Source organism: Tachypleus tridentatus, chromosome 6, assembly GCF_004210375.1.
Source record: "Tachypleus tridentatus isolate NWPU-2018 chromosome 6, ASM421037v1, whole genome shotgun sequence".
Lineage (NCBI taxonomy): Eukaryota > Metazoa > Arthropoda > Merostomata > Xiphosura > Limulidae > Tachypleus > Tachypleus tridentatus.
In genome coordinates, this window is record NC_134830.1 from 149,261,906 (window position 1) to 149,283,082 (window position 21,177).

The 21,177-nt window shown below is 35.1% G+C and overlaps 1 protein-coding gene across 3 annotated transcripts in view; it reads right to left on the bottom strand.

Annotated features, from left to right (window-relative positions):
• The window catches only part of LOC143253993 (sushi, von Willebrand factor type A, EGF and pentraxin domain-containing protein 1-like), a 113,700-nt gene that overhangs the window by 39,615 nt on the left and 52,908 nt on the right, over window positions 1-21,177 (bottom strand). The window contains exons 1-2 of one of the 3 annotated variants that reach the window (XM_076508685.1): window positions 5,565-5,763; window positions 3,899-4,078 (exon numbers count right to left, since the gene is read on the bottom strand). In XM_076508685.1, the coding sequence (XP_076364800.1) occupies window positions 3,899-4,078; window positions 5,565-5,655 (271 nt within the window). In that variant the 5' untranslated portion in view covers window positions 5,656-5,763. Of the gene's footprint in view, window positions 1-2,239; window positions 2,394-3,898; window positions 4,079-5,564; window positions 5,764-21,177 lie in introns of those variants that run through there. The other 2 variants (XM_076508687.1, XM_076508688.1) reach the window with 2 other exon arrangements.

Here is a 21,177-nt window from a genome sequence, read left to right on the forward strand (position 1 = left end):
GGGCTAGTATTTTAGTAACGAATAGTGGAATTGATCGTTACATTATTCCATCCCTACAGATGAAAAGGCGAGCATGTTCGATGACGGAAGTTCGACCCTGCCACCAGTAGACTGCGAGTCGAGCGCTCCAACCACCGCGAAATGCTACGTCAGTAAATTTGAACTGTTTAACTATTTTCATAACAGTGTCAAAAAAAAAAAGTCTGGGTGGAATCTCTTCATTTTCTGTGTAGATACACACGGGACTCCAGCAAGAATTAGTAGAAGTACAACAGTGATTGTATTTTTTTTAGCTTTTGTCAGGTTTTGTAAGGCTGGATTCTTTACAGTAGGCGTCTGTGACTTACTGGCGATAAATTTCAACTGTAAACTGTAAACAGTCCGACTGTTTCATAAATATTATATTAAAAACAAATCAAACGTATGTATAAATGTTCGTTACACTGTTGGTTAATAACACGTTGCATCTAGAGCTTTAATGAAATAAAAAAGAAACCATTAATCAAAGTCCAAACGTGCTGGTTTAGTTACTTTAGAAAACACTGACAAGAAAACGTCTGATCATCCACTCCATTATTATAATAAAGTCTGTGATAATTTCACTTTAAAAATGGCCATTACATACGTTTTATCGCCAAACTCACTATCACGCAGCCGACAACTAACATTCAATAATAATTTTTCAGTGTATATCTATTACCCGCTACGTGATATCAGATATTCTAGTGCAAAAATATTAAATTAAACCATCAAGTTCTAGCAATATGACGTCATAATCGCACTATTGTCAACAGTCGTTAATTCATAATAACCGAACCACACGATGTATGTATGATTCGTAAACATTCAGGTGGACAAACTTATAAAAGATATATTCTAAAAATGGCTAAATATGACATCCACACTATATAAACTACCTAAACCATAACGCTACCATTAAACTTGAATAGACGTATACGTCTAAAACTCGTGTTATTAGGAACCGTACCAACGAAGTCACAGACCCACGAGAAATTTGGTACATAAATAGTTTAGGGAGGGAGTTAAAAGCGAATAGGATACATAAGAACCTCAGTGTGTGTGTTTTTTTTTTGTGTTTTGTTTTTGTACCTTTAGGGTTAAACTAAGAACATATAACTGACTTTAATCAACATAAAACTGGTTCCCCTCGTTTTATCACAGCACAATTTACGCAATCAGAACTGTGATGAAACACGTAATACTGTTACATATTTAGCTTGTAGTTTCTTTCAGCATCAGAAGCGTCAATCGATCGATGGACCAAAGAATTATTTGTAAACTGGCTTCAGTAGAACAATCAAGCCAGTCTTTGCTTGCTCATATATTCGTATGAAATAATAACATCAACATAATACCAATAATTATAGTTAATGTACGCCACAGTAATTGCGTCTAAAAATAAGTATGTTACACGATAGACAAAGAGGGCAAAAAGACATCACTTCCGCTTTAGTTTGGCATACATTTCACTGGAGTGACCTCCGATTACTTATATCGTGTCGTGGAGATGACCTACATCTAGCGGGAAACTTATCCTAATTGAAAATAAACAAAAAGTGTTTTATTTTCATAAAACCGATCACCCGTTCCACGCAGTGTTTGAAACACGTTAGAAAGTTGGATAGAAAGACGTTAAAAGTATTATTATAAAAGCGAGTGCGTGAAATCACGTGCTCTAACAGTTTCCGTTACATTTCGAGTGAATATCTTCCTACAACAAAAGGTAAGTTCGAGCTGAATGTAGGATTGTTTGAAAATAATTAGAGCATTATCATTGAATGGCTAAGAATTAAGAATCCTTTGTTGTTTTAAACGCATAAATTATAGTTATTTTGGCACATTCACGTTTAAATCGCTGATCTTAATATAAATAAACAATTTACTGCCTATTGATCAGGTACGAAACACGATTCCGTTTTTTTTTTAATTTATTCATCTACCACCTCAAGCGTTAAGTTCATTTATGACGTTTTTTGTTTTGAAATAAACGAGAATTACTCACTCAACTTCAGTTAACTAATTTGTTTACTCAGAATGTTCTTAATAACAATATAAAATGTTATCACTTTTTAATAACAGTATTAAGGTGCAACAACGAACTAAAATGTTAATGCCACTTTAAGTTTTGTTTAACACAACTCTACTTTGAACTACCTGTGATCTGTCCTCCGCAAGGAATCGAACCCTGTTCTAAGTCCACAACTAACAACTGACTTACCGGAAGATCTCACCGGCCTAGTCCGGTGGGGAAAGAAGATATGTCCGAATCACATTTGTTTATTTTCCCACTCATCTGAACACTAAAGCAAGGTGTACTATAATCACTACTCGATGGATAAAAATCAAATAATAAGACGTTAAGTCGTATATCCTCATTAACAAAAATTCTGATATGGTTAAAAATTCAGCACAGAATAATTGTTGTTGTATTTCGTTTCTAAAACGTACTACATTACGTTCAGAAGCACTTCTTCCGATCATTAGGTTTAACGGTTCCAGAAACACAAGAATTTTTAACGACCTCTAGTGAATCAAAATAAATATTAAATATAAATTTATATAAAATGAAAAAAAAAACCTAGACTAGTTGGAAGATAAAGTCGCAGTATTAAACTGTTGCAACGTGATAGACCTCTCTGTACATTAAAAATAATTTCTAACCGTTTCAAAGTATTTTAAATCAATATTTAAGTAGTTTTAGGGCTTTGTTTTCATTACCACCGGTTAATAAATGAGAGTTTGGATACAGATAAATCAAATATTTACTCATAATTAATTTTAAGTATTGATAAATCATTTATTTAGAAATACTCTTGAGCCCATTATAATCTAACGGAACAAGTACGTCAAAAAGAAACTGGCCGATAAGAGCGCGCGAATCCAGAAATATCTTGTTGTTTGTACTATATTAACTACGTTAAAACCAGAAACAAATACGCGTTTTTCTTCTGCTATATTTCACATGCCCTTAAGCGACGTCATAAAGCCGGATTTCTACCAGAAGTACAGACGGCGCAAAGCCCCGGTCGCCTGGAGAAAGCAGGTAGCATTTCACGAAGGTCAGTAACATTTGGACATGCGTAATACGTCGAGTGACTAAACCCACAAGCACCAGAAGAACGCGCGACATCAGAGCCCATTCATCTCGTGCTTCCTGAATATCTTCCAAATTACAAGATAAACTGTTAGCGAAGATGCAGCAAGGAAAACACAAACATGACACCTGTCGGTCAAGATTCAATGTGGCACACGTTAACTTTCAATATTAAATTATTTAATGATGAATGGTTCTCTCTACAGAACGTTGACAACACTCAAATAGACACCATACATATTTATACAAGAACTTAAAATAATACTAAAAAATCACAATTTTCTTATGCGTAATAAAAAAAGATAGAAAGTCGAATGAAAACAGTTTTTAAAATGCCGTCCTATTTAACGTGGAAGTTAAGACACATTGTTAACTATTATAAAAGAGGTATACATTAAGGCTTGAACTTAATTAAACATACGGTTATCGATTACTTCTAATCTAGTTTATAGTTTCTACTGAGACCACATTACGTCATATCTTTCTTTAGATAATATGGATTCCAGTTATTTATCCTTCATCATTATAAGTTGTCATGATCATAGCGCTATACATTCGAGGAAAGCTCGAAATGAAAATCAGCTTTCCTGCTCTACACTTGTTTCGCTTGGCTACAAGTTCAAGGTGAATCCTACGTTGCGCGCACCGTTTTACTTCCTCGTCTGTGAGGGCTCTGGGTCAAATCTCAACCAACACACTTATGATGGAGGCTATCAAAAGAGGTCATCTTAATGACCTTAATTCTTTGTCCATATTTCAAGTGAGGATAGTTAGAACACTTACCACAGAAGGGGATGCCTGAGGGAATCCAAGTTCCATTCTCTCCGCAAACCCTTCGTGAAGGCCCCAAAAGCTCGAACCCTCGGTCACAGTTGTAAATAGCCTCGGTCCCTCGGCTGATGACCTCATTAGTGAACTTGACACTGGCATGAGCAGGTGAACCAGGATACCCGCAACCTTCAGCTGTGAAAGTAGAACAAAATAACAAACAGAGTTACTTTGGGTACCGTTATTTCACGTAACACTTGTGTGAAGATACAGCGTTTCATTTACTACCACGGGCAAGAAGATTTTCTGCACTAAAACACTCACACGGAATTATGTACCGCACGAAGAATGTAAATTTACCAAACCCATCATATTTTTTCAAAATAAGTAACGAAGCATTAATTTTTTTTTTTTAATAATTCGTATATCTAAAAATAAAACCGGCAGTTAGCGCGGAGTTTACCTATAAACTTTGCAGTGAAACTAAAGGGCAGATCGAATGAAACTTAAAACTAACTTATTTTTCTGTCCAGTTACGTAATAAAACAAAGTGATGAATTGATTTCCAAATTTTTCAAACGAAACTGTGCAAAACTTACAGGTCACTAAGTGTGAAAACAAGTTTCCACAACCAATCACGATCAAACAGTGAAACATTTCCTTAAGTTACATAAATAGTGTATATTAAACTATCGACGTTGTTTTTAAAACCCGGAAGTAAGCTGCTAGTAAAAGTTAAATAAAAGTTTAGAAAATATAATCGAACTTTCTTTTCTTTGTCAGTTGACATGACAGATGTTGTTTGCCACATTTAAAAGTCGACTATCATTCATAAATCTCTTAAGATATATTGTTAGTGTTATCCGAACCAATCAACTAAAATAATTGCGTGTTGTTCTTAACCTGTCTCGTGTGTTATTAAAAATATTGAGTTAAACTTTTTCCTAAGACATTGTATATTTAACACTGTGAATAAATACAAAATACTTATATAAAGTGTATAAAGTTGATGGATATATTTTACTGTTTTGCTAGTTTTCTTAGTTCTACATGAATTAAAATTCGTTTTTCAAAAACACTTATTTTTTGTATATAACTAATGAAACCCATTTGATATAAATAAGATTCAACCTGCAAACAGGTTTTTCGAACACGCAGTTTGAGACTGCAACATAAACGGAAGATATAAACCGTTTTGATAGTTTTGATTTTTCATCCTCTAATATAAATGTCACACTAAAACCATGATATTGCTATAGCACTCAAAATATTTTTGAAATCTAACCTTCAACCAACTATAAGGTATAACGTTCTTCCCCTTACTAAGGACTTTATATCAGTTTACTTGAAATTACAATAATAATAAAAGTGACATCTTCGGGTATCATTTCATCTTTGAAGTTGAAATTATCATATGGACTATATTTTAAATTATTCACGTGATAATAATGGAATTTCAGCTTCGCTATTTTTTTAAATTTTAGTCAAAAGTGGCCAATAATTTTTAACAGTAATATCTACATTATTTGTTTGTAATTATAAAGGTTTTTGTAATGACATTGTTCGTTCAAGGAAAGAAATAAAACACTACTATAATTTTCAAAGATACGTCCAATTTCCTGATTTCATCTCTTGTAAAATATTGTAGTTTCTACTTATCTCTTAAAATAAAAAAACGTACCTGGTACAAATATGTTACAAAAGACAAAAGTTCCTACAATGCACAATACAGATGGACATATCCTTTCCAGCACGTGAAATAAATTTGTCATCTTATCAGGCAATCTCCGACTAATGCCACTAAATGATGTATGTGTCTTTCGATTAAACGTCTGTTTCTCAAACGACCGTAACCAAAAATGCAGGTATGAAAACAACTTTTGTAAACTCAAGAATCTGGCCTCTAGTAAATAGGTTCATTCGACGACACGACTGACGTCATAACGCACAGTGACCAATCACAGCTCAGGAGGTTGAAACGTAACCGGTAAGGCCACTTGCAATCTGTCGTTTTTATTGTCGACTGAAGAAGTGGAAGAAAAGAAAAAAACAGAACACAGAAAACCTTCGTTTGTTTCTGAGAGAAATAAAATTATCTCGTGTCAGTAGGCCTAACGTTAGTTATATTGGAGGTTTTCAAGTGACTGAATGTAATATAAAAATAAGTTAGCTGTATAGAAAACATCTAATCCACTAACTAATGGTACAGTCCCAGTTTAAGAAAGTTAATAAACCTATTTGGGAGAGAAATTGTATCAAGTACTGTGATTAAATGATAATAAAGTCGTTAGCTATCCAACAAAAAAAGACGGTTATTTCCCTTCATTGGTGTTAGCGTATACATACACTGAATATCTAACAGTGTTTGTTTCTTTACTTTAAAATGTTCGGTTTTATATTCTGTTATTTATTTTATTATTTGTGAACTATAAAAATGTTATGTTTAGATTTTACAAAAATTTATCAGGTCTGACACAAATCATATCAGTCGATAACACATATATCATAATAGGTTGGTTAGCTTGTTTAGAATTTCGCGCAAAGCTACACGATGGCTATCTGCGCTAGCCGTCCCCAGTTTAGTAGTGTCAGACTAAAGGGAAGGCAACTAGTCAGCACCACCTACTGCCAATTCTTGGGCTACTCTTTTACCAACGAATAGTGGGATTGACTGTAACATTATAACGCCCTTATGGCTGAAAGAGCGAGCATGTTTGATGTGACGGGGATTTGAAACGACGACCCTCCGATTGCGAGTCGAGCGCCTTAACTATCTGGCCGTGCTGGGCCCATAACAGATCTCACGATTCGTAAGACACTGAAATGAAAATGGGGGAACGTATGTAAAACTGCACCCCCCCCCAAGGGGCAGAAAACATACAGGAGTCCTATCTCTTAACACTATTTTCTGGGTTGTGTTTAAAGTCGGGGATTCTGACCCGCGACTCTCAGATTAAGAGTCAAACGCCTTAACCACTTGGCCATGCCGAGCCGCACCCTAACGAGATAATTTACTAACAAACTTAGGGCGACCTTAAAATATTATTTTTTACACGTTTTATTGGCACCAGTCTTACTGTTAAAATATGAACATAATTTTCTATTAGCACCAGTCTTACTGTTAAAATATGAACATAATTTTCTATTAGCACCAGTCTTACTCTTAAAATATGAACATAATTTTCTATTAGCACCAGTCTTACTCTTAAAATATGAACATAACTTTCTATTAGCACCAGTCTTACTGTTAAAATATGAACATAACTTTCTATTAGCACCAGTCTTACTCTTAAAATATGAACATAACTTTCTATTAGCACCAGTCTTACTCTTAAAATATGAACATAACTTTCTATTAGCACCAGTCTTACTGTTAAAATATGAACTATACTTTTGTACTACACTTACCTTAAGATATTAATATCAGACCACTACATTTGTACTATACTTAAGATATTAATATTAGACCACTACATTTGTACTATACTTAAGATATTAATATTAGACCACTACATTTGTACTATACTTAAGATATTAATATTAGACAACTACATTTTGTGCTATACTTAAGATATTAATATTAGACCACTACATTTTGTACTATACTTAAGATATTAATATTAGACCACTACATTTGTACTATACTTAAGATATTAATATTAGACCACTACATTTGTACTATACTTACCTTAAGATATTAATATTAGACCACTACATTTGTACTATACTTACCTTAAGATATTAATATTAGACCACTACATTTTTCCTATATTAAATTTTTTTATAAAATGTCAAGAAATAGAAATGTATATAATAATAGTACTGAAACCACACTATATTCGTCATATCTATTGGCGACGACGCGTTTCACTTAATTCAGAGCTCGTCAGGCCGACTGGGGCACAACAATTATAGTAGTGAACACTGTTTATACAAGATATTTGTTATAATAAGAACTCAATTTATAATGTTATTTCAAAAATGTTTCACCTTGTTGTTATACACTTCTTGAAATCAGGCCCGAAAATTTGCGTCTTTGAGACCCCCAGTGAAGTGTCAATTGTTAATATTTGGCTGTTGTTGAATTACATCCGTTAGGCCTAGTAAAATCATGCACATAACTTTAGCAGACGGTTTAACTCCAGGGTATTATATAATTAATTATCGAAAATTAACCACAGTCGTACGCCACTTTATGTTATTCATACGTACAGTAACACCAATTACTTTAGGTGTCCTTAGGGTAATCGTGTTACTTACATTTTCTTATTAGTTAGGGATTTCGTAATATACTTAAAATTACTTAAGTTTTTCGTTATTATTTTACTGTTTTTAAAACTTTTAAATTACGATATATAAACCTGGTGGTGTGATAGATGTTTCGTTACTATATTAACGTGTGGGTTCGTTATTTTCAGGCTATTAAAAGAAATCAAACAGAAGCCTTTCCACGTCTTGTACTCAGCTCAGATTAAAGTAGACAGATTATATATACAGTGGTATTTGTGACTCAGTATGTTAAAACACACTAGCAAGTCAAAATACTATCTTTGTTAGCGTTCCCAACCCGTGTTTTTCGTAAAATGTAAACCTCAGGTCTCGCACCGATAAGAAACTAATGCTAGGACTGCGGAAGGTAGCAGTTTTTAAGGTCACCTGACGCGTTATATTTTCAAAATGTGACCTTGACCGCCAACCTTCTCGTATCGCGTGTGTATCTAACACTCGACGTACACACTAGGATGAAATAAAAGTTAAACAATTTTTTGTTGCGAGTCGTTGTTCGTGTTAATATTAGAATATATATTACAGTGGAGCCCCTCACTAACGACTTCAAAAATGCCTCGACAAAAAGGTCGTTAATGACGGGGAGTCGTTAGCGAGGGGTTGATACCCAATTCGTTACCAAGATTTAAATTATGTACGTTTTTATAATAGGCAATCGGTCTCTGTTCATTTTAAGGGTATGGAGTATTTAAAAACGAAATAAAAAATGCGGTAATATGTAATGCAAAATATATTTTCACTAGTTCTCACTACTTTACCTTGATTTTATTAGCCTATTAAATGTTTAAACACAAGTCTATTCACCATTCTGTACACAAAAAATGTTCAAATGCAGGTTTAAAATACGATCCTAAAATACATTTCTTAAAAAAATCACTGTAAAATGTTACACGCAAAAGTGTTCAAATACTGACTGGATATACGATTGTAAACTAAAGAAACCACTAATGTTCATGCAGACTTAAAATACGATCATAAAAGACATTTTCTTAAATCACTAATGCTCATGCAGACTTAAAATGCGATGATAAAATACATTTTTATAAAGAAATCACTGTAGGAGAAATGCTACACACGCACAAAAATGATCAAATACAGACTTAAAATACGATAAGAAACGACATTTTCTTAAAGAAATCACTAATTTTTGTTTGTTTTTTCTTCGAAAATTGTACAGTTTCAATGTCTTTGCTCACTGCTACCATGCAATCTACAATGTCCATTTTGCCGTGTTTGAGACCAAACTGTAAGAAGTTTTTCTGCATATGACATTGCACTGGCACAGTCAATTGGCTCGAAAGACTCTTCAGTTCTGTCGTCACATTCTTCACCATCATCACTCTCGATTTCTTCAGGACATGCGATAATATTGTCAGAAACTGAATCATCACAAACTGGAGTTTCGTTGTCGAAGTTGACATATTCGCCAAGAGTTACACCATTCAAGACAGGCCTGAAGTCGGGGTCAGATTGGTTTTCTGAAACATTGTCGTCACTTTCGTTTGACACTTCGCCTAAACAGAAGTTTAAGCCGCATTTCAAGAAACACTTTTGAATTGTGGAAGTCTTAACTCGAAGCCAAGCGACGCGTAACCACACAATTGCGTTCAGAAGAGTGATTTTTTTGCACAACTCGGGACCTGTAGCCGTCTGGTCGTTATCCATGTGAAACAAAAGTTGTCTTAAGAATGTTTTGCGATACAGCAGTTTGACGGTCTGTATAACTCCGGCGTCACAAGGCTGTAGCTTAGAAGTTGCATTAAGAAGAAGTAAAACGATTTATTGTTGAAGTAGATTACGTAATACTGTTTAACTACGGAATAATTAAACTCATTTGTAATATGCCATGAATGAGAAGGCAGACCGCTATGTAACTTCACAGAATAATGTCACTTAGTCGTTAGTGAGAGGTAAAATAATCAAAATTGTTCAATTTGGTAGGTCGTTAGTCGCGTTTGAGGGGAAGTCGTCCACGAGGGGTCAATTTAATGCAAACAGGGTACCGTCAAAAAATTTTCCGGTCGTATGACAGGGGAAGTCGTTAGTAAGTTAGTAAATGTTAGTGAGGGGCTCCACTGTATGCATTAAAATTACGACACATGGTGCCCGTGGGGATTCGCAGACATTTTTCCAAGGAGGGGCAATGGGGTGTGAAATTGTGCACATGCTGAAAGTAATTATATTTTTCATTTTCCTGGGGTGGGGCGAGTGCCTCCTGTTGTCCTCTTGCGGACTCCCATGATGGTACTTCAACGGTAAGTTTGAAATGAAGGCCTGTGTGAAAAACAATGTAAACACCCCTAGTGGGCACATTATTGTGTTACTTAGCAACCAAATCAACACAGAGCAGTAATATCTAATTTTTGTTCATCGTATAACACCAAATGTTTACATTATTATTTTAATATGTAATCTGGTGGCTAGGGTTGCCTTCCTTCTACTTTATCACTTATAAGTTAGGGACGGATAGTGCAAAGTGTGCTACAGTAACTTTGCACGACGTTCGACAAAGTAACTCAATGTTCACGTTTTATTTACCATAAATTAAACTGGCCCGACATAAGACGCTCTTTCAATTACGTTGGCTCATTAACTCTATTTTCCACGGACAAATACGCCCCCTGGTGGTACAGCGGTTAGTCTACGGATTTACAACGCTAAAATGAGGGGTTCGATTCTCCTCGGTGGACTCACCAGATGGCCCGATGTGGTTTTGTTATATGAAAAACACAAGCGAAAAAATACGTCCAGAATAAATGGATAAAACAAAGTGAGACGTGTAGAACTACCATGTCATGCTGAAGACTTCTGTGTCTATAAGAATACATATGATGTGGAGATTTGAACGAATTATACAGTGTTAACCCTTGATTTTCTGAATAATAGTTGGTTAAAAACACAATAGCTATGTCAACTTTCTTATATTATTGCTGGACTTGTTATGCCAATGGTTAATCAGAACTCACTAAACCCGTGTTTTGTATGGATCAGTTGTTATTTAATTTACATGCACGTTAATGTCCAAATAAATATGTGTTTTATAGAACTGAAACCTATAACGAATATGTCTTGTCTGTATAATAGTGAGGACGTCCTGACAAGACAGAATAACTAGGCTTAAGGAAGGACACGGAACAATTCGAGGGAAAGTCCGGAATAATTGTTGTTTCTGGAAACTCTACAAAAATTTCCTTTTAACAGGCTTTCTGAGGACCCGACATGACCAGGCACTCGATTCGTAATGGGGGCGTTATAATGTGACGCTCAATCCCACTATTCATTGGTAAAAGAGTAGCCCAAGAGTTGGTGGTGGGTGGTGATGACTAGCTGCCTTTCCTCTAGTCTTACACTGCTAAATTAGGGACGGTTATCGCAGGTAGCCCTCGTGTAGCTTTGTGCGAAATTCAAAAACCAAACCAAACTTGATCCAACTGACTCAGTATCACATAGATTTTCACTCTCTTTGTGCATCTCTTGAGAGCGACGTTTCTTGTTCCCAGAAACAATTTACAAAATATTCGCCGGATACACACACACACACACACACACACAAAAAAAAGCGAATGTTGAAATTAAGGAAGCAACAAATTAAAACTTAAAAACATCCATCAAAACTGTTATAAAACTAGACAGTTAACATCCTTTCAGCCTACTTACTACGCTTGAACGACGTAATTCATATAAGAGTGTGTCTATCTCTCTTGTATAATAGTTTGCTAATTGCATAGAATAGCCCAAGTTTAGGTTGTTTTGAAATATCTGCTCGAGTTGGAATAAGAAGCATCTTGATTGGAATCTTTCTGTTTCACTGCACGTGAGCCCTGTTATTTACGCCTACTTTCATACCTGCCAAAATTTCCTTTTGCTCTGAAATCTCCGAACCTTAAAATTGAACTTAGCTAATTCGCTTGTATTTTAAGTCTAATAAACACGTAAGATGCTTTAGCTCTAAATTATACTTTTGTAATTTAGGTCAACATACGTAAAGACATCGAATAAACATCATCATGTTTCTTTCTATTTAAAAAAAATGAGGAAAACAAACATTACCTTTTGTTTCTATGACAACATTTATAAAACAAACATTACCTTTTGTTTCTATGACAACATTTATCTGCACCCGTTACACTTTTAATTAAAACTATCAAACAGCTGTGGCAACAGCAACGATTGGTTGAAATAGCAGTTCTGGTCCATACCACTACCTTCAAAAGTTCCATACAGGTTCTGGTCCATACCACTACCTTCAAAAGTTCAATACAGGTTCTGGTCCTTCTACCTTCAAGTTCCATACAGGTTCTGGTCCATACCACTACCTTCAAGTTCAATACAGGTTCTGGTCCATACCACAACCTTCAAAAGTTCGATACAGGTTCTGGTCCATACTTCAGTTCAATACAGGTTCTGGTCCATACTACTACCTTCAAAAGTTCCATACAGGTTCTGGTCCATACCACTACCTTCAACCTTCAAAGTTCAATACAGGTTCTGGTCCATACCACTACCTTCAAAAGTTCAATACAGGTTCTGGTCCATACCACTACCTTCAAAAGTTCAATACAAGTCCTTCAACAGCCCGACAGTTCTGAAGGACTAACTTCAAATTAGGACTTCGTATTTTGTTTCGACAAGCTTTCTCAAGACTTGTTAAATTTGGATCAAATGTTTCATACAAAACCATCTGTTTATCCACTTTTGGCTATTGCACATCAGTCCAGGTTCTCCCTCTGCGTCTTGATATCATGAGCATTAACTTATCCACCTTTGACTATTGCACATCAGTCCAGGTCGTCCCTCTTTGTCTTGATATCAAGATCATTAAATTATCTACCTTTGACTATTGCACATCAGTTCAGGTCCTCCATCTGCATATTGATATCATGAGCATTAAATTATCCACCTTTGGCTATTGCACATCAGTCCAAGTCCTCCCTCTGCGTCTTCATATCATGAGCATTAAATTATCCACCTTTGGCTATTGCACATCAGTCCAAGTCCTCCCTCTGCGTCTTCATATCATGAGCATTAAATTATCCACCTTTGGCTATTGCACATCAGTCCAGGTCCTCCCTCTGCGTCTTGATATCAAGAGCATTAAATTATCCACCTTTGACTATTGCACATCAGTCCAGGTTCTCCCTCTGCGTCTTGATATCATGAGCATTAAATAATCTACCTTTGACTATTGCACATCAGTCCAGGTTCTCCCTCTGCGTCTTGATATCATGAGCATTAAATAATCCACCTTTGACTGTTGCACATCAGTCCAGGTCCTCCCTCTGCGTCTTGATATCAAGAGCATTAAATTATCCACCTTTGACTGTTGCACATCAGTCCAATCTCTGCGTCAGCATTAAATTATCCACCTTTGACTATTGCACATCAGTCCAGGTTCTCCCTCTGCGTCTTGATATCAAGAGCATTAAACTCCCCACAAATCATCTTTGTAAAATAATTTTAATAATTTACTGTACAATTCCACTTACACATCTATTGGCCAGAGAGTTAAGGCGCTCGACTCGCAATCTGAGGGTCGCGGGTTCGCATTCCCATCATACCAAACATGTTTGTCCTCTCGGCTGTGGGGGCGATATAATGTTACGGTCAATCCTACTATTCTTTAGTAGAAGAAATATCCCAAAAGTTGGCGGTGGGTGGTAGTAACTAACTGTCTTCCCTCCAGTCTTACACTGCTAAATTCGGTACGGCTAGCGCAGATAGCCCTCATGTAGTTTTGCGCGAAGTTCAAACCAACAATACAAGAAATACAGATGTTGGATATGATGTACGTGTCAAAAACCCTTCGTGTACAAGTCCCCAGACCAAAGTTTGAAACATAAAAAAATATTATTTTATTTTAACATGGGGTTAACGACTCAGTCCATTTACATTTGAAAACACACGTACACTTTAGAGCATTCATCATAGCAATAACACTCGTGTGTCTCCACAACAGGCAGTTGCCGTCCATTCTACAAAGTTACATTCATTCAACACTCATGGAACTTCACAAAATTATTTGGATGGCCCTACATTTATACTGACAAAAAGTGATTAATATTAACCTTACTCTCATTTGTAAAATAATATACTGTTGATTCCACCACATATAACAATGTACTTAAGAATAGATTTAGGGCCCGGCATGGCCAAGCGTGTTAAGGCGTGCGACTCGTAATCTGAGGGTCGCGGGTTCGCATCCCCGTCGCGCCAAACATGCTCGCACTTTCAGCCGTGAGGGCGTTATAATGTGACGGCAATCCCACTATTCGTTGATGAAAGAGTAGCCCAAGAGTTGGCGGTGGGTGGTGATGACTAGCTGCCTTTCCTCTAGTCTTACACTGCTAAATTAGGGACGGCTAGCACAGATAACCCTCGAGTAGCTTTGTGCGAAATTCAAAACAAACAAACAAAGAATAGTTATTACGTAATAGACTAACTTACGTGTATTGTTGTGGGCCATAATATTATTAATGTTTTGACTGTTTTACTAGAGGGAGTTTTTCTTGTTATTTTACGTGAGTAATGATTGGTGTAACCAAGAAGTTTTTTGAAAGCTTAGGGCTTCTCTGTAAAATTTTGAAGTTTCCTGTAGTAGAAACAGCAACCAACAACAACAACAACTAGTACAGTTTCTAAATGTCAAACTGATTGAGCTGGTAATCAATCCAGCATTAATTTCATAAGCTAGACATTGAGTCTGTCCGCGTGTTATGCACTTATTAAGCTGAACAGTGTGTCAGTCAACACGTTTGATATCTATTGATTAGCAAGGGAATTTTGCAAATTAATATGTATTTGTTTTAAAATTTCTTTTCAAAAGTTATTTATGAAGCTAGACTTGACTCTAAACATAACCTAAGACAAATGTAATTGAAGAAACAGATTAATTCGTTATTGTTATAAGGACTTCATTTCGCATTACAATTTCCAGATAATCTAAAAGAACCTGCCCATTGATATAACACGTTACAATACTGCTGTCAGAAGTGGGATTATTTTGTTGAAATAAATTATCACATTGACTAATATTCTACGACGCGAGATTGAAAATTTGTTGGCGATTATTAAATAACAGAAAAAAAAAGGTTGGTTATGAAGTAATGAAGACTGAGAAACAGGAATTTAAGAAAAATAAAGAAAATTCATATTTAAAGAATAATCAAAAACAATAATAAATCTCTTTCTGGATCTGCCTAAGAAATACAATATGGAAGAACTTATCTAGTCAATACCTGTTACTGCTGTGATTGTGTCGTCTACGACTGCAAGATCTTCCTGGACTACTCCAGCCATGTAACAAACAAATCCAGTTTCAAGATTTAGCTGGTCAGTTTAATAATACTGCTCAATCGATAAATCAAATGACGATGACGGAAAAGTGTCATGGAAGGCACATAAGACTTTATACGAAGTCATTTTCAACGTGTATGGATGAAATAGTCAACAAAACAGTATCAGTTTTGCTGTACATTTAAAAGTAACAGTTTTAATGACATTAAGCAGGCTTCCAGCTGAGAATCGTAATAACTATTAAGCATCTAACAGCTTAAGAGTTACACACCACACAAAAGTATTAAAAGCAGAATATGGAGGACAGAAGAATCTTTAGACCAACTTACAGAAGATTCAGATTTTGCCAACTTTCTACTTAGAACTGAAATTCGAAAAAAAAATGGTTTCGAATTTCGCACAAAGCTACTCGAGGGCTATCTACGGTAAACGTCCCTAATTTAGCAGTGTAAGACTAGAGGGAAGGCAGCTAGTCATCACCACCCACCACCAACTCTTGGGATACTCTTTTACTAACGAATAGTGGGACTGACCGTAACATTATAACGCCACTACGGCTGAAAGGGCGAGCATGTTTGGCGTGACGGGGATTCGAACCCGCGACTTTCAGATTAGGAGTCGAGCGCTCTAACCACCTGGCCATGTGAGGTTACGAATAAATTGAAATTGCATATAAGCAACTAAAGGCGCCATCTAGAAGTTACTGAATCATCAAATCGAATGGTATTAAAATATCAATTTCTCTTGACCATAACTTAGATGAGTTGTAAGAATTAGTTATGTAACTACTTACAGATACTATAAGAAATTAACTGTAATACAATAGGTATTCCAAGTACAACTTCAAAGGTGATATTGCTAGGAACTGCAGACAAACGAATATAGGGAATAATAACTCCTACCAAATGATATAAGGTGTTAAAGGTGTTAAACAGGACGATAACAGCCGAGTGTGAGGAATTAACATCTGGAGAAGATAAAATAATAAGGACAATCCTCCGAGCCCAAAGTTAAAGGAACAAGAAACAGCTAATCAGTCATTGGAAGAACAAGAATTAGCTGGATTTATGCGTGATATTTAACTGAGAAATGAGATTAGAAGTCCATTATTTAAAGAAACCAGTTCACGAAACAACGGGTTTACTGATGGGGAATCTAGCAGGGTGTTGATCAACACTTATTCCACAGTAATGATTGTTATATCAGATATCGTAATGAAAGTTGGATGTTGGATATTGTCTCCAGAGATGAAGAAAGAATAGGGACTGATGCAAACAGAAACTGGAAGATTGGAAGTTACCCTTAATGAGTTACACCACATGAAGTAAGGTGAGAGCAGCTCTGGTACACCACATGAAGTAAGGTGAGGGCAGCTCTGGTACATCACATGAAGTAAGGTGAGAGCAGCTCTGGTACACCACATGAAGTAAGGTGAGGGCAGCTCTGGTACATCACATGAAGTAAGGTGAGGGCAGCTCTGGTACACCACATGAAGTAAGGTGATGGCAGCTGGTACATCACTAAGGTGACATGGCACACCACATGAAGTAAGGTGAGGACAGCTCTGGTACATCACATGAAGTAAGGTGAGGGCAGCTCTGGTACATCACATGAAGTAAGGTGAGGACAGATCTGGTACATCACATGAAGTAAGGTGAGGGCAGCTCTGGTACACCACATGAAGTAAGGTGATGGCAGCTCTGGTACACCACATGAAGTAAGGTGAGGGCAGCTCTGGTACATCACATGAAGTAAGGTGAGGGCAGATCTGGTACATCACATGAAGTAAGGTGAGGGCAGCTCTGGTACACCACATGAAGTAAGGTGAGGGCAACTCTGGTACATCACATGAAGTAAGGTGAGGGCAGATCTGGTACATCACATGAAGTAAGGTGAGGGCAGCTCTGGTACACCACATGAAATAAGGTGAGGGCAGCTCTGGTACACCACATGAAGTAAGGTGAGGGCAGCTCTGGTACACCACATGAAGTAAGGTGAGGGCAGCTCTGGTACACCACATGAAGTAAGGATGTTCACCATCGAAGAAGAGTGCATATCAGGAACCAAGATCTATTCTAAGAAAAATTATAGCAACATAACAGAAAAGTATCATAGCCAAAAGGGTAGGAAGTTCTGAGACCCTCGGAAACTATTGGGTCTAAGATATTCTGACATGCTTTATGGGAATTTTTTATTATAATTGTAGAAAGTACTACGTCTATAGGATTTATAATTTTACATTATTATTATTTTCTCTTTTCAAGTACAATTTTTCTAGGTACAGTTATATCTAAAGAATTTAAAATTGTCAATTGTATGTAATATGTTAACAACTTAATATTTTTCTAACTTCATAAGTAATGTAAATTTTGTTTATATCATGACATTAATGTTTGTTCTCTGTGAGTGAATACGCAGTAAACACAGTTTCATGGTACAACGAGTTCGTCCATCGATGACTGCGAGTTTTAAGAAGTTGGAACTTCAACATGACAATCAGTGCACGGTAATTAATAAAAATATAATTAACATTACACTAGACTTGTTTATTGTAAGAATAATTATATAAATGTGATGAAGTAATATGCTGTATTAAAGCCAATTGGTGTATTCCCAGAAGCACAGAAGAAAAATAAATAAAAAATTAGAATATGATCTGTTAAAAGAACATGTTAAAATCGTTATGCTTTGAGGGAGCAGATCATAACGATCTGATCATAAATCATAAGAACATGTTAAAATCGTTGAATGAAATCATTCCAAAAACACGTTTAAAGCCATCAAAGATCAGACCAGAAGCATACATGCTGTTAATTAAAAGTTACCTTGTTCAAAAGGAACCTTTAAAATAACTGTGTAATTTTTAGAAGGATGTGTGTGTGTGTGTGTTTGTGTTTTCTTATGGCAAAGCTACATCGGGCTATTTGCTGAGTCCACCGAGAGAAATCGAACCCCCTGATTGTAGCGTTGTAAATCCATAGACTCAACACTGCACCAGCGGGAAACTTTTAAAATGATAAGAATTGATGAAGATAAACAAAACTAATTACCACAATTTTGATTTGATGATATAAAGTTTTGCATTAATAAATATTATTACTTATGTGTTCATTGATGGTTTCATTTAAAAAAAACAACAACAACAACATTGATCCAGTTTGCCTATCCTAAAAATACTATAATTCACACTGCACAGAATTATTTTCTAACTACATATTTCATGTTCAGCAGCACGGTAGAAAAAAAAACCCTGCCGGGTGTTGACTTCGTACAGAACTATGGATGTGAAGTTAGGCTAACTTCAAATAGTTTCACTTTTTGTTTGTAGGTTCATTCAATTAAATATATTTTTTAAATATTATATTTGCAGTAATAGCTCTAAACTTTCCATTGCTTATATAATTTATTTGCGACATGTTATTTTGAAAACAATATTTGTAATTTTTTTTTCCAGTTGTTCTGACATTATTTTAAAAATGTAAGTCACAGTTTGAGTTAATGCTACAAAATGTTACCATGTAGAAACTCAAATATTGTATTAATAAGATGTGCCGTCAAACAACACTGTTGTTGTATCTAGTCAGTTGATTAATCTTTTCATAAGGGATCCTTTGATACTTAACAAATAAAGTAATATTTTCTAAAAATCCAACTGACTGTAGATGGCGATATTTATTTAACTTTGTATCACGAAGGAATTGCTGTAGAGTAATAAAAATATTTTGCGCTTCTATGAATTTAACAGTCTATTAACAGACTATATAACCAAACGACATCTGTAGAATTTGAATTATCTAAGCCTAAATGATACATATTGTTTTAAAATCGCAAACTGTAACTGTGAACGAAACTCTTCCAGAATATTACGTCTGGATTTATAGTTTGAAAATTAGGTTTAACGCAACAAGTGTCACGGCTGTTAACGCCCAGCATTTGACCTAAGCCTAATGCATGAGCTAAAACTTGTCATGGCGTACAATATAATATTATTTGTTTTTATAACATAATTCATTGAAAAATATTTATAATTTTATTATTGCAGAATATTGGATCATAAAAAAGTTCACACAACAATAGAGGAAGAAATGTATTTACTGCCTTTTCCCGCCCGTTCATAACAACATTTGTGTTTAGGATATTGTTACGGCCTTTTGTGCTACTATTACTTAAGTTTATATCAAACTCACGGCTGATGTATAAAAAAGGTGTATTCAGCCAATGCCAACTGACTGAATTGGAAAACCAGACGACAGTTCATTATATATTTTTCTAAAATATTATGAAATCGAAAGTTTTATTATATTGTGAGATGTAATAATATTTGCTTTCTTATAGTTTATTTTGGTTTCAAAAAAAAATATCACGTAACAAAAATTAATAATTTTAACCAAACACATTTAGTATTCTTAGTTACATTTTTATATTTTTAAAATGTACTTTAAAATAATATTTCATTGAAATATCCTTGAAGTTTGCAAAACTGTAAGACAAAAAGATTACGCTTAAAATTTAATGGTATTCTTTGAAATCTCAATCGTTTTATTGTATACAGAGATGCGTTAACAATTTGGCATTATATATATATAAAACAATTACATAAAAGTACATATTTTTCACATACCGTTATAACAATAATTATTTCTATTATTAACTTAGCGGACATCAACAAAAGTTGAACAACCTTTAACTTAAGTCATTACCAAATTCGTATGAAACATCCGGAAGTTGGCGTTTTGTTAATAAAAAGACTTGTTCATGCTCACTCACTGTGTACCAGAAGTTATTTGTTAACTTTACCAAAGAGGCAGGAAACGGTATACTGTCAATAGGTCGTTAGGACAAACTAATTCACATTTGTACAGACGCTTATTTTGAATATTTTATTATAAAAAATTGAATTTATTTTAGTTTCTATTTATCACTCTGACGGCTTTGCCATATCTAATTTATATTGTTGGCATAAACGTTTCCTGGAAACCTAAATTTGTCACAACATAGAACTATCAACCTAATTACAAAGGAAGTGTCGTAACGTGATATGATAAATAGCGTATAAATATTCTAATTACATAACTGAAATTTGGAACTAATAAAAAAAATCAAAATAGTTGACACTTGCTTCTCATTTTAAAAATAAGATTTATAATATGTCACATAATGTAAACTTAAGTTTACTTCTTTATATAGGAATATTGAACCTTTTTATTTAACGTGCTATTTTGTCCCCCAGTAACAGAGCAGTACGTCTACGGATTCACACCGCTAAAAACTGGGTTTCGATACCCGCTGTGGGCAGAGTCCATTGTGTACTTTATGCTTAATTCCAAACAAACAAAACGCGTTGTAAGGTGAAAATTGTTTTATTAACACGTTGTGACGTCCCACCCTCTGCTGTAGTAATATAACTATTTTTATGGTTGAATGCCTTTTAAAAGTTGGCGAAGCATAATTGTGTTTATCATAAGATATTATGTGAGGCCTGTTATATTTCTAACATTACATTCTAAATCTAGACTATATAGGATTAAAAAATATAATACAAAAAGTAAAATTAATTGATGTCTATTTTGTTAACCTTGTGGATATTCCAACTTACATTATAATGATATCCACTTCAATATTCTCAGATATCAGGCTTTGGATAAAGCCATTACAGGACATTTGTACAGTTTTTCATTCAGAAAAAATTACTCTTTTTAAAGTAACTCACTGTT